The sequence below is a fragment of the Anas acuta genome, chromosome 1 (genome assembly GCF_963932015.1).
Source record: "Anas acuta chromosome 1, bAnaAcu1.1, whole genome shotgun sequence".
In the NCBI taxonomy this organism is placed as follows: domain Eukaryota; kingdom Metazoa; phylum Chordata; class Aves; order Anseriformes; family Anatidae; genus Anas; species Anas acuta.
In genome coordinates, this window is record NC_088979.1 from 224,558 (window position 1) to 236,888 (window position 12,331).

Below are 12,331 nucleotides of genomic sequence, written 5' to 3' on the forward strand. Positions count from 1 at the left end.
GCAAAGCATCTCTGCCCTCAGCAGAGTCAACAGCTCCTCCATCGTGTCGTCTAGCTCCTCCTAGTGTTGTCTGCAAGCTTACTCAAAACACCTTCAAGTCCTGCATCAAAGGCATTTAAATGGAAACATCGAAGAGAACTGGCCCCAAAATGGAACCCTGGGGAACCCCACTAGCGACTGGCCGTCAGCCTGATGTAACCCTGTTTACTAGCACCCTTTGAGCCTGACCCACCAGCCAGTTGTTCACCCGTTGCATTAGGTACTTGTTAAGCTGTGTACTGGACATTTAGTCCTGAAGGACACTGTGAGAAACCAAACGCTTTGCTGAAATGCAGAAAGATTACATCAGCTGGCTTCCCTTGATCAACTAGGTGGGTAACCTTGTCATAAAAGGAAATTAAGTTCTTTACGCAGGACCTTCCCCTCATGAACCTGCTGTTGCCTATGACTTTGTGCTTTCCAATAAGTCCCAGAACAGTTTTCTCCATGATTTTTACCAGGCACTGAAGTGAGACTCAGGCCCATAATTACCAGGGTCTTCTTTCTTGCCCTTCTTGAAAACAGAACGTTTTCCAGTTTCCCGTCGACTGGGACCTCTCCAGATTCCCCAGACTGTTGAAAAATATTTGTGAGGGGTCTTGTGATGACATCAGCCAGCTCTCTGAGTACCCTGGGATGGATCCCATTGGGCCCCACGGACTTGTGCATCGAGCTGGAGCTGGTTTTAAGCAGGAGCTGAGCAGCGCCCTAGCCCCAGGGTCCATCCCCATGTGGTGCCCTCTGGGCCCCAGGCAGCACTGCTGTGCTGTGCGGGTGCCGGAGCCCTGGCACAGGCTGCCCAGAGAGGGGCTGGGGGCTCCTCCACGGGGGCTCCAGCAGCCGCCGGGACGTGGGGCTGGGCGAGCGGCTCCACGGGGCCCTGCTGCCGTGCCGTGCCATGCTGTGCCATGCTGTGCCGTGCCGTGCCGTGCTGTGCCGTGCCGTGCCGTGCCGTGCCATGCCATGCTGTGCCATGCCATGCCATGCCATGCCATGCCATGCCGTGCCATGCCGTGCCATGCCGTGCCGTGCTGTGCCATGCCGTGCCGCACTGATACCCGCTGTCACATGCCGTGCCGTGCCGTGCCATGCCGTGCCGTGCCATGCCGTGCCGCACTGATACCCGCTGTCACACGCCGTGCCGTGCCGTGCCGTGCCGGGCTGTGCACCCAGGCGCTGCCCCGTGCTGCCCGCACCGCTCCCCGCCGCTCCGGGTTGTTCCGTGCTGCCCTCTGCTGCCCGGTGCCGAGCCGGGCCGAGCCGAGCCCCCCTGTTCCGTGCCGTACCAAGCTGCACCGTGCGGGGCTGCCCCAGCACCCTCGTGCCGCACCGCGCCGTGTCAGCCCGTGTCAGCCCGTGCCGTGCCATCCCGTGCCGAGCCGTGCCGTGCCAAGCCGTGCCATTCCGTGCCGAGCCGTGCCGCCCCGCAGCATCCCGCGCCGCCCCGCGCTGCAGCATCTCGCACCGCCCCGCAGCGCCCCGCACCGCGCCGTGCCCGCTCCGCTCCGCCCCGCCCTCGGAAGCGGAAGCCGACCCCCCCCGCCCCCCCGGCAGCGGAGCCGCCGCAGGTACCGGAGGGGCCGCAGCGGGGCCGCTCCCCCCGGGGGCTGCGCCGGGGGGGGGGGGCCGGGGCCGGGGGTCGGGCGAGTGCGGCTCCGGGCCCGGCGCAGCGGGGGCACCGCGACGGGGACGGGGACGGGGCCCGGGGGCTGGGGGCGGCTGCGGGGGGCCGGGCTCGGCCGTGGGAGCCGGGCAGGACCGGGCCCTGGGGCGCTGCGGGGCCGAGCCCCACGGTGCGTGGGGCAGGGTCGCGGCTGCGGGGCCGCAGTGGGGTGAGGGCGTCCCGGGGCCGGGGGGCGGCTGGGGAAGGGCAGGGGGCCAGGGGGGGCACCCCCACCGCCACTGCCGCCCCCGCTGTCCCCAGTGCCCCCTGCCCGCAGGCCCCATGGACACGGAGGAGCTGGCGCCCCGGGGGCTGTAGGAGCCTCCGCCACCGCAGGTGAGGGATGGGGCTGGCCCCGTGGGGGGGGGCCCCACGGGCGATGCCGGCCCCACGGGCGGTGCTGGCCCCGTGGCAGCCGCTCCCCGTGGTGACGCTGGTCCTGCCCGCGTCTCTGCTGTCCCCAGGCCCCGCGATGTCGGGGTCCCTGAGCAAGCGCAGCGACCTGGCCAACGACAACAGCTGCCTGGGGCTGAGCCTGGCGCTGCAGGGCCCCCCCGAGCACGGGGAGCTGCTGCCGGCCAAGGCCCCCCCCGGCTCGCCCCAGGGCCACCACCTCCATGGCAGCACGGAGCTGGGAGGCGGCGGGGGCCCGGCCCCCCAGGCCGGCGAGGAGCCCGCTAATGCCAAGTGGGTGAAGGAGGGCCAGAACCAGCTGCGCCGGGCAGCCGAGCGGGACCAGAACCGCAACGAGCTGGGGCCCCCCCCCGAGGAGCTGGAGGTGGCCGCACGCAACGCCCGCAACGCCGCCGGCAGGGGGGCCCTGCTCATCGACCTGCGGGGCGCCCCCGAGGAGGAGGAGGAGGAGGAGGAGGATGACGACGGGGACGACGCGGAGGACGGGGACGGGGACTCCACCCCGGTGCAGAGCGACCCCGCCACGGCCGAGTCGGAGCCCAGCGGGGAGCGGGCGCCCCGTGAGCAGGGCCGCAGCGCCAGCCGGCTCTTCGGGGCGCGCAGCGGCACCGCCAGCGACGAGGACTCCAGCTGGGCCACGCTCAGCCAGGGCAGCCCGGCCGGCAGCTCCCCCGACGACGCAGGTGGGCCCCGTGTGTGCCCGCTTGCCTGTGCCACAGCTGCCCCTGCAGCCCCCAGCCCAGTGTGCTGCCCCCTTCTGCTGTGCCCATCTTGCTATGCCCATCCTGCTGTGCCCCCCTCCTGCTATGCCCCTCCTGCAGTGCCCCATCGTGCTGTGTCCCCATCCTGCTGTGTCCCCCTCCTGCTGTCCCCATCATGCTGCCCCCATCCAGCTGTCCCCATCCTGCTGTGCCCCATCCTGCTGTGCCCCCCTCCTGCTGTGCCCCCATCCTGCTGTGCCCCATCCTGCTGTGCCCCCCTCCTGCCGTGCCCCATCCTGCTGTGCCCATCCTGCTGTGCCCATCCTGCTGTGCCCCATCCTGCTGTGCCCCCCTCCTGCTGCCCCCCTCCTGCTGCCCCCATCCTGCTGCCCCTATCCTGCTGTGCCCATCCTGCTGTGCCCCCCTCCTGCCGTGCCCCATCCTGCTGTGCCCATCCTGCTATGCCCATCCTGCTGTACCCCATCCTGCTGTGCCCCCCTCCTGCTGTGCCCCCATCCTGCTGTGCCCATCCTGCTCCTCTCAGCCCCACGTCTTTGTGTGCCCTCCCCAGCCTTGCACCCTCTGCTGCCCCCAGCCCTGCCCCCTGCCCACGGCTCTGTGGCATGCGCACTGCATCGCTCCCTTCTGCATGGTGGCCCCCGGCCGGGCTGTGCCCCCCCCGTGCCGGTCACACATCCATCCGTCCATCCGTGCCGTGCCCCGTGTCGTGCTGTCCCAGCGCGGTCACCCAGCACCCTCCTGGCTGCGCGTCCCCATTGCCCCCCCCGGCCGCGGGGGTCCCCCACGGTGCCCCAGCTGCCCGTCCCCACCCGCTCCCCCCCCGTCCCTGTGCCCCCGACCCCCGGCTGCCCCACATAGCCCCCCCGGCCCCCTCCGCACGGCCCCTGCTGTCCCTGTCGCCCCCTCCCTCCCTCCCCATCCCGGTCCCAGCCCCCCCCATCTGCGCATCCCCGCCCCCCCCCCGGCGCATCCCAGTGGCGGCCCCTGGCGATGCCGTCAGCGGTTGCCGGGGCAACGCCTGGACCAGCAGGGCCCAGGTGAGCGCTGCCCCGAGCCCCCCCCCGGGAGGGGGCCCCGCGGTGCCGGGGGGGTGGGCGCGGGGTGCCGGGGATGGGGGTCCCGAGGGGCGGGGGCTGGGAGGGGAGCCCCCTGGTGTGACGGGCCCCACGGCGTGGTGGGGGCTGCGGGATGGGATCTGTGGGTGCGGGGGGGCACCGAGCACAGCGAGGGTCTTGTGGCCATCGCCCCGATGGGGGTCTCGGTGCCTGCTGGCCACGTCCCCGCGACCCCGTGGGCCGGTGTTCGGGTGTCCCCCCCGGCCTGGCCCCCGTCCTGGTGGCCGCCGGGACTCCTTATGGCAGCGGGGTCTCTGCCCTGCCTGGCTGTGCCCCCCCGCTGTGTGGCAGCTCCCCCTGCATGGCGACCACCCCGGGGTCCCCGCCCGGCTGCGTGGGGCTGCGGGGGTCCCAGCCTCGGCTCCCCCCCTGCTCCCCAGACTCCTTCTGGACCCGGAACTCCTTCGAGACGGACTCGGACCTGCCTGCGGGATGGATGCGGGTGCAGGACACCTCGGGCACCTACTACTGGCACATCCCCACCGGCACCACGCAGTGGGAGCCCCCGGCGGGGCTCGCCCGCGGCTCCCAGGGCAGCACCCCCTGCGAGGAGCAGCCGGTGAGTCGGGGGGCACAGGCTGTGGAGCTGCCCCACGGCATTTGTCCTGAGCCCTCCACTCTGCCCACAGCTCGCCTGGACGGGCTTCGCTCCGGCTGAGCGCTTCGGCGATGGCGATTTCTGGAAGGTGAGGGGCTGTCGGGGCCGGGGACATCGCCTGCTGCGCCCGGCCCTGCCACCCTCTCTCCTTCCCAGGACCCCACGGCAGAGGAGGCCGATGGCGAGCCTGGAGTGCAGGATGCGGAGCCACCGGCACCAGACCCGGCCTCGCCGGGCATCAGGTGGGGGTTTGGGGGCTTGGTGGGGGCTGCGTTGACCAAGCTGGGCGCAGGGTTCCCCGTGCGCAGGGAGCAGCTGGTGGCAGCCGGCGGCAGGCGGTGACAGCCCCGCTCTTGCAGTGCGGCCCTGGCTGAGGAGGACGAGCCGGGCTCCAAGGTAGGCTGGGACAGCGGGGGCTGAGTGGGGCCGCCCTGGTGGTGGGCTCCTGCCCAGCTCCCCTGGCCCCTCCTGCCCCGGTGTTGTGGGGATGTGGGGGCCCTGGGGCGGTGGCTGTGCTGTTGCCACTGTGGGGGGGGGCTCGGCTGGACGGGGTGCTGCCCCTGGCCCCCCTGGGTGCATGGGGCTGGTGGGAGCCAAACTGCGCCCACCCGGGCCGTGCCCCGCAGAGCTTTCCTGTGCGCTCGCTGGGCTGGGTGGAGATGAGCGAGGAGGAGTTGGCACCCGGGAGGAGCAGCGTCGCCGTCAACAACTGCATCCGCCAGCTGTCCCTGCACCAGCATGGAGCGCCGGGTGCCTGGGGGGGGGTGAGTGCCTCCCTCCCCAAGCACAGCATCACCCCTGGCCCCCAGCACATCCCCTCTCTGCCCTGCATGCCGTGCTCTGTCCCTGCACCCCTCACCCCAGGCTGCCCCTGGCCTGACACGGCCCCCCCAGGGCCGGGCCATGCTGCTGCTCCTGCAGAGCCAGACGCTGAAGCTGGTGGACCCGCAGGACCAGACCCTGCTGCACGCACAGCCCGTGGCCAGCATCCGTGTCTGGGGCGTGGGGCGTGACAGTGGCAGGTGGGGGCGCGGGGCCAAGGGCTGTTCAGGGTCTCCTGGGAACGCAGGGGGCATGCAGGGGTCCCCGTGGGGGTGCGCAGGGCTGGTACAGAGGGGGGTGCACACACACAGCTGTCTTGGCACGCTGGGTGCAGGCATTTGTCCAGAGCTGAGGTGTGGGGTGGGTCCCTGAACTGGGGGGTGCGGGGGTGTCCTGTGCGTGCAGGGTGCTGGGTGCATCTGTCAGCATGCAGGGTGTGTGTGGGGTCCCCATACTTTCAGGTTGTGGGGTCCTGGGGCAGGTGGGGGTCCCGTGGGCTGGGTGCTGCCCCGTGCTGGGTGTGTGTGTGTGCGCCCAGCCCCCCTGACTCTGTTCTCTGGCTCTCTCCTGCTGCTCTGGCCGGGCACCCAGGGAGAGGTATGGCAGCGCCGCGTGTCCCCAGCCTCTGCACACGCTGTGCTGGGGGGCCTTGGTGGCGGTGGCCCACTCCTTGTGGGCGGGGGGGCGGGGCCCTGGTGGCCTGTGAGGGGTCCCTGAGCACAGCCCCTCCTTGCAGGGACTTCGCCTACGTGGCCCGGGACCAGCTGACGCAGATGCTCAAGTGCCATGTCTTCCGCTGCGAGAGCCCCGCCAAGGACATCGCCACCAGCCTGCATGAGGTCTGCTCCCAGGTGAGCCCAGGGCTGCCCTGGGTGCTCCCCCCACCCCTCTGTCCCCCGGCTGCCTGTGCCGGGCAGAGGTTGGGGGCTGCATCGTGACAGGCTGGGGGGGGTCCGTGGCCCCTCTGCTCTCCCCAGATCATGGTGGAGCGGCGAAGTGCCCGGGCACTGGCTAACGGCCTCTCCATGGACTCCTCCAGGATGGTGGAGATCCCCTTCCAGGGTATGGCAGGGGCCTGGGGTGGGGGGCACAGGCACCTGGGGACCAGCCCGTGCATGCAGGGGGGCTGGGGGCTGCACAGTGGCAGTACCATGGGGCTGCAGGGGCCATGTGGGTGGGTGCAGAGGGCAGGCAGGGGGGCAGCAGGCTGTGCGTGGGCTGGCTGTGGGGCTGTTCGGTGCAGCTGGGGCAGGGGGGATGCTCGGGGTGTGCGCTGTGACCCTGCCCCGTGCCCGCAGTGGAGTTCCCGGTGCCCAAGAGCGAGGTGGTGCAGAAGTTCCCGGTCTGCTACCTGGGCTGCGTACCTGTCACCAAGCCCGTGGGTGAGCCTGGGGGGCCGTGGAGGGAGGCTGGTGTTGGGGTGTGCCCCACACTGGGAACGGGGCCCTCTTCCCCCCTGCCTGCCCCGAGCCCCCACCTGCCTGTCCCAGGCATGGACGTCATCAACGCGGCGCTGGAGGCGGCGCTGGCCACCAGCAGCAAAGAGCACTGGACCCCCATCGTGGTCAACGTGGCCCCTGCCACGCTCACCATCACCCATGAGCAGGTGCGGCAGCCCCATCCCCGTCCCCATCCCCATCCCTGTCCCCGTCCCCGTCCCCGTCCCGGTGCTGAGCCCGGCGCTGTGCCTGCAGACGGAGGCGGTGCTGTGTGAGTGCCGCGTGCGGTTCCTCTCCTTCATGGGCGTGGGCCGGGATGTCCGCTCCTTCGCCTTCATCATGGCCAGCGCCCCCGGCGCCTTCCGCTGCCACATGGTCTGGTGTGAGCCCAACGCGGCGGGGCTGAGCGAGGCGCTGCAGGCTGCCTGCATGGTGAGTGTCCCTGGCCCCGCGCCCCCCCCTGCACCCCCGTGGCCCCGCTCACCCCCTGTCCCCAGCTGCGCTACCAGAAGTGCTTGGACGCCCGGCCCCAGGCCTCCAGCTCCTGCCTGCCCGCGCCGCCTGCTGACTCAGTGGCCCGCCGGGTGGGCTCCACCGTCCGCAAGGGCGTGCAGACCCTGCTGGGCAGCCTGAAGCCCAAGCGCCTGGGGGCACAGACGCCGTGATCAGAGCAGAGGGGAGTGACCAGACCCCTGCCCGCCCCACGCTCCTGCCTGCCGCAACCAGGACGGGACTGGGACGGGGCAGCTGCACCGGGTGCCGTGGGGCGCATGCCTGCGCCGGGGCACGTGTGTGTGTGTGAGTGTCCCCGGGCGGGTGGCGGCTGCGTCCCACGCGTGGGTCCCTGTGCTCGTGCGTGCCCTCAGGGTGGCAGCGCCGGGCCCGGGGCCCTGTCCCGTGCACGGGGCGGCCTCGCCGCCTCCTGGGACGGGCGCTGCCCAGCCAGGGCGCAGGCTGCCTGCCCGATGCATGCGGTCTAACCTGCAGTGCGGGGGCCCTGCCGGGGCTGCCCAGCTCCAGAGCTGCCCCTCCTGCTGTAACAAAGATCTGTGTTGTACTAAATAATTAATAAACCCATTCCACCAGCCCGGCCCAGCCCCTTCCCTGCAGCATCCCTCGGCTCCACACCGCTGGAACGAGGTTCCTGGCCCCCAGGGCCAGCAGCCGGCTCTCTCCATCACCAACCTTTATTATGCAGCCAGCTGGGGCTGCCACCAGTGGGAGTGCAGGGCCAAGTGGTGGCCCCGTGCGGCCAGGATGGGGCCCCTTCCCATCCCACAGAGTGGGTGAGTATCTGTCCCCATCCCCACGTGTCCCCTGGCGCCGCTGCCAGCCCCGGGCTCAGCAGAGCTGCCGCTGCCGCCAGAGCTGCAGGATCTGCCGGAAAGGCCGGGCTGGGCGCAGCACCCGGCAGAGGCTGGGGTCGGCCGAGCGGCCGGTGCGCAGCGCACAGAGCAGGGCCGCCTTGCAGGCCTCCAGGCAGGGCTCGCGGGGCGGGTGGCCCTTGTGGAAGTGGTACCAGAAGCGCTGGAAGAGGCGCTCGTCATCCTGGAAGCGGCGGATGAGCAGGTCCCAGTCGGCGGGGAAGGCGGAGGCCATCCCGTAGGCCTCACGGGCGCGGTAGAGGCGCTGCCAGCGCGGCTCTGCCCCAGGCACGTTGGCCTCGGTGAGGTTGAGGATGAACGTCTCGTGGTCCAGCACGGCGTGGGAGCTGCCGTTGTAGGCGCCGTCCACCTCATACACGCGGTAGCCTGGGGGCAGCAGTCGGGGTTTGTGGGGCAGCTCCGCAGCCAGAGCGGGAGGAGGGGAGGGGAGGGGAAAGGAGGGGAGGGGAGGGGATGGGGCGCTCACCAGGGTTGAGGTTGATGTAGGTGGTGACGCTGGGTGCCACGAAGGCCACAGAGACGGGGCGCGTCAGGGTCTCCTCATCGTAGAACATCTCAAACTCATCCACATGTGTGTGCCCAAAGAACTGTGCTGCGATGGTGCCTTCAAACCTGCGCGTGGGGCACCAGGGGTGAGCGCAGCCAGCGCCAGGCCCCGTCCCCTGCCCCGCGGCGCTGCCCGGGGCTGGCCCCACCCCGCGGCACTGCTGCTCCCGGGACTCGTTGCACCAGCCTGGCTGCTGCGCCCACGGCACCCGCTGGCGCCAGCCCCCACCCGGCCCTCGCCCTTGGCCTCCTGATGGCACCAGGCGCAGCAGGGCCCCGGCACAGAGCGGGTCCCCCGCAGGCTGACCTGTTGACGATGCGGTAGTAGTTCCAGCTCCAGCTCCGCAGGCAGTGGGCCGGGGGGATGTGCCCGATGATGTGCACCTAGGGGCAGCAGCCAGGAGAGGGGGAGCTGGTGGGGGGTGCACAGGGGTAGCAGGGCCCCGGGACACCCCCACCCCGCTGCCGCCCACCTTCTCCCCCTGCTGCTCGGCGGCCTCCAGAACGCCCACGAGCCACTGCAGCTGCCCCGCGGGGTCGGTGGAGTTGATGAGCAGCCAGAAGTTGGCCTGGGAGCAGAAGTTCATGTTGAGCGAGACGAGGCGCAGCCCGGGCCATACCTGCACCGTGTAGAAGCCAGCGGCTCTGCAGGGAAGGGGGGGGGTCAGCACCGACTGCCCGGGGCTCTGCTATCCCCATGTGTCCGGCACACGTCCCCCACCAGCCCGCAGTGCCTCAGACACCCCCCTGCCTCCCCTCACATCTGCCCCAGGCACCAGTGCCCCTGCCCCAGGCACCTGTGTGCCCCTGGTCTGCACCCCCCCCGCCTGTCCAAGCACCCTCCCACCAGTAGTCCCTCCGTGCCCTACAAGCTCCTTCCCCCTGTGCCCCCCCAGCCAGCACAGAGCCCCCCCAGCCCCTTGCTCCCTGTGCAGCCGCCCCACCGGAGGGTCTCCAGCGCCGGCGGGGGCAGCCAGTCCTTCCAGGCCTCAGCCATTGCGTCGTACAGCCACGCCGAGGACTGGTTGCCGTGCACGTAGGGTGGGGGAAAGGCATTGACGGGGGTGGCCTCGTGGTTGCCCACGGCCGGGTAGACGGGCAGGGTGCCCAGGTGCTGGCGCAACAGCGCGGTGACGGTGCGCAGGGCCAGCAGCTGGTCCTCGCGGCGCTGCTGCCAGACGTTGTGTGCCGGGATGTCGCCCGTCCAGTACGCGGCGGCGAAGGGGCCGGCGTGGCGCAGCTGGGCCAGCAGCCCCGCGATGGTGTGCAGCGGCAGGTCGCACTTGCTGTACTCGCCCCAGAAGCCAGCGCCGCCGGGGCCGGGGCGGGCGGCGCCGCGGCAGCAGAGCGGGTCGGGGCAGGCGGCATCGCTGCCCGGGGTGTAGAGCCGGTCCCAGTGCAGGTCGGTGAGGAAGAGGACGCGGGCGCTGGGCGCGCCGGGCGGCGGAGGTGCCGGGGGCCGCACCGGCGGCTTGGGGGCGGCGGGCAGGGAGACGTTCCAGGCGCCGTAGATGTCCCAGTGGCCGCAGCGGGGGCCCAGCAGCAGCCCGCAGGCCTCGGCCGGCCGCAGCACGGAGCGGGCCCAGGCGGCCACCACGTCGCGCTGGAAGAGCTGCACGGCCTGGCGGCAGATCTCGGGGCGCGCCAGCCGCAGCTCCTGGCACAGCCCCGCCGCCACGCGCCCCACGCGCACCACGTTGGGCTCCAGCTGCGGTGGGCGATGGGCACGCGCTGGTCCTCGTGCCGCCAGCACCCGGCCCCGGGGGAAGCGGGCGGCCTTGGCCGGGTTCCCCTTCCCCTTCTGTGCCCCAGCGCCCGGCCCTGTCCTCGGCTGTCCCCGTCCCGTCCCTGTCCCCGTCCCGTGACCACCCCCAGGCACGTCCCGTCCCGACAGCGGCTGTCACGAGGCCCCGGCCCTGCCCCGGCCTCGCTGCTCCCATCCCTGCGCCCTCCCGGCCCCGGCCCCGGCCCCGGCCTCGCTGGCCCCGCTCTGCCCGTTCCCGTCCAGCCCCAGCCTCGGCCTCCTCCCGGCCCTGGCCCTGGCCCCGTGCTGCTGCCTCCCCGTCCCGTCCCGTCCCGTCCCGGTGCCCTCCAGTCCCGGTGCCCCCCCTACCCCTTCCCCTTCCCCTTCCCCTTCCACTTCCCCTTCCCCTTTCGTCCTGCCCCTCCCCGGTGCCCTTCCCCCCCGGTGCCCTCCTGTCCCGTCCCGTTCCTTCCCCTCCCCCCTTCCCTGCCCTGCCCCGTCCCGTCCCGGTGCCCTCCCCTCGCCCTCCCGGTGCCCTCCGCCCGCGTCCCCTCCTCCCCCGTCCCGTCCCGTCCCTCCCCGGTGCCCCCCGGCCCCGGTGCCCTCCCCTCCCCTCCCCTCCTCCCGTCCCGGTGCCCTCCCGTCCCGCCCCGTCCCGGTGCCCCCCCCTCTCCCCTCTCCCCTTTCCCCCCGGTCCCCCCCGCCCCGTCCCGGTCCCCCCGGCACCTGCAGGGCCAGGTCGAGCGCCCCGAAGAGCAGGCGGCAGCCCGGGCACGTCAGGTTGCGCCAGCCCCAGCGCGGCCCCGCCGCCTCCAGCAGCGCGGCCCCGGGCGGCGACAGCGCCACCGACAGCGGCAGCGCCACGGCCACGGCCACGGCCAGGGCCAGGGCCAGGGCCAGCGGCGGGGCCCGGCCCGCGCCCACCGCCATGGCCGGGACGGCTCCGAGCGGGGCGGGGCCGGGAGGGGAGGGGGCGGGGCCAGAGCCAGGGGGCGGGGCCTGAGCGCGTGGGGGGCGGGGCTTCCCGCGGGGCACGACGGGAGTTGTAGTCGGGGGGGGGGGGGGCAGCCCCAGCGGGGGCACGGCCGGGGACGGGGCGCACCGGGGCGCGGCGCGGGGAGATGGGGCCCGGGTGGGCGTCACGGACACGGGGTCCCGTGAGGTCACGGCCAGGTGGAGCCCCCCCGGGGCACTGCGGGACCTGGGGTCACGGGGGGGCTGTGGGAGATGGAGCCCGGTGGGCGCTGTGTGAGCAGGAGCACAGCCCCTGGGGACCCCCCGCTGCTGCCCACGGGGACACCTCCGCCCCCCCCCCCCCGTGGGTCCTGCCCTGCTGCCCACGGGACCTGCTGTGCTTGTGCCCGGGGGGCGCAGCTGCGTGCGTGTGCTGGCACGGGGGGGTGGGTGTGTGTGGGTGTGCAAGTGCCAGGCGCAGCAGTGTGCGCGTGCACAGGGGTGCAGGTGTGTGAGCAGGGCTGTGTGCAGGGCTGTGCAAGCCCGAGCAGCTGCGTGTGCCTGCACGCACACGGGTGTGCACACACCCACGCGGGGGTGTGAGCCGCGGGCGGAGCCGGGGCCGGGCAGGAGCGGCGGCAGCACCCGGGGCTCTGGGGCTGCCCCAGCCGCGCCGAGCCGCTCGGGACCGTCCCGGTGCCGGTGCCGGTGCGGAGCATGCAGGCGCTGCCCCCCTGCTCCCGCGGGGCTCCCCCCGCTCGGGGCCGTCCCAGTCCCGGGGCTCGGACCCAGCCCGGGGCTCCCGGCGCTGCCGCTCCCCGCCCGGCTCCGTGCTCCGCGCCGCCCGGTGCCGGGCGCGGGGGGGAAGAAGCGGAGCGGGTGACACCAGG

At 72.8% G+C, this 12,331-nt stretch overlaps 2 protein-coding genes across 12 annotated transcripts; one reads left to right on the forward strand and one right to left on the reverse strand.

Moving 5' to 3' along the window:
• Positions 1–1,062: 1,062 nt before the first annotated feature.
• Positions 1,063–7,897, forward strand: APBB1 (amyloid beta precursor protein binding family B member 1). 11 transcript variants are annotated; one of them, XM_068673830.1, is made up of 15 exons: positions 1,063–1,607; positions 1,980–2,038; positions 2,167–2,799; positions 4,334–4,512; positions 4,583–4,639; positions 4,708–4,793; positions 4,911–4,947; positions 5,178–5,315; positions 5,416–5,573; positions 6,110–6,224; positions 6,351–6,435; positions 6,672–6,755; positions 6,864–6,979; positions 7,068–7,244; positions 7,310–7,897. In XM_068673830.1, exons 1-15 carry the CDS (start codon positions 1,078–1,080, stop codon positions 7,475–7,477), a joined length of 2,622 nt encoding a protein of 873 aa, XP_068529931.1. In that variant the 5' UTR covers positions 1,063–1,077; the 3' UTR covers positions 7,478–7,897. The 11 variants fall into 11 exon arrangements, 7 of the variants coding, with proteins under 7 accessions (XP_068529931.1, XP_068530016.1, XP_068530090.1 ...); XM_068673915.1 differs by having other exon boundaries at positions 6,110–6,212; XM_068673989.1 differs by having other exon boundaries at positions 5,446–5,573.
• An 86-nt stretch (positions 7,898–7,983) lies between these two features.
• SMPD1 (sphingomyelin phosphodiesterase 1) lies at positions 7,984–11,453 on the reverse strand. Its single transcript, XM_068675066.1, has 6 exons — positions 11,214–11,453; positions 9,688–10,451; positions 9,217–9,388; positions 9,051–9,127; positions 8,664–8,809; positions 7,984–8,563 (listed from the first exon to the last, which is right to left on the reverse strand). Exons 1-6 carry the CDS (start codon positions 11,415–11,417, stop codon positions 8,154–8,156), a joined length of 1,773 nt encoding a protein of 590 aa, XP_068531167.1. The 5' UTR covers positions 11,418–11,453; the 3' UTR covers positions 7,984–8,153.
• Between the last annotated feature and the right edge of the window lie 878 nt (positions 11,454–12,331).

What these genes read in the sequence shown, in the direction of transcription:
- APBB1 (XM_068673830.1), top strand. Translation starts at nt 1,078, where the DNA reads ATGCCGTGCCGCACTGATACCCGCTGTCACATGCCGTGCCGTGCCGTG. An exon ending in TGCATGAGGTCTGCTCCCAG is followed by an intron (nt 6,225 to 6,350) that starts GTGAGCCCAGGG and finishes TGCTCTCCCCAG; the next exon opens with ATCATGGTGGAGCGGCGAAG. An exon ending in GGTGGAGATCCCCTTCCAGG is followed by an intron (nt 6,436 to 6,671) that starts GTATGGCAGGGG and finishes CCGTGCCCGCAG; the next exon opens with TGGAGTTCCCGGTGCCCAAG.
- SMPD1 (XM_068675066.1), bottom strand. Translation starts at nt 11,417, where the DNA reads ATGGCGGTGGGCGCGGGCCGGGCCCCGCCGCTGGCCCTGGCCCTGGCC. An exon ending in CGCTCGACCTGGCCCTGCAG is followed by an intron (nt 10,452 to 11,213) that starts GTGCCGGGGGGA and finishes CGCCCACCGCAG; the next exon opens with CTGGAGCCCAACGTGGTGCG. An exon ending in TACTACCGCATCGTCAACAG is followed by an intron (nt 8,810 to 9,050) that starts GTCAGCCTGCGG and finishes CCCCACGCGCAG; the next exon opens with GTTTGAAGGCACCATCGCAG.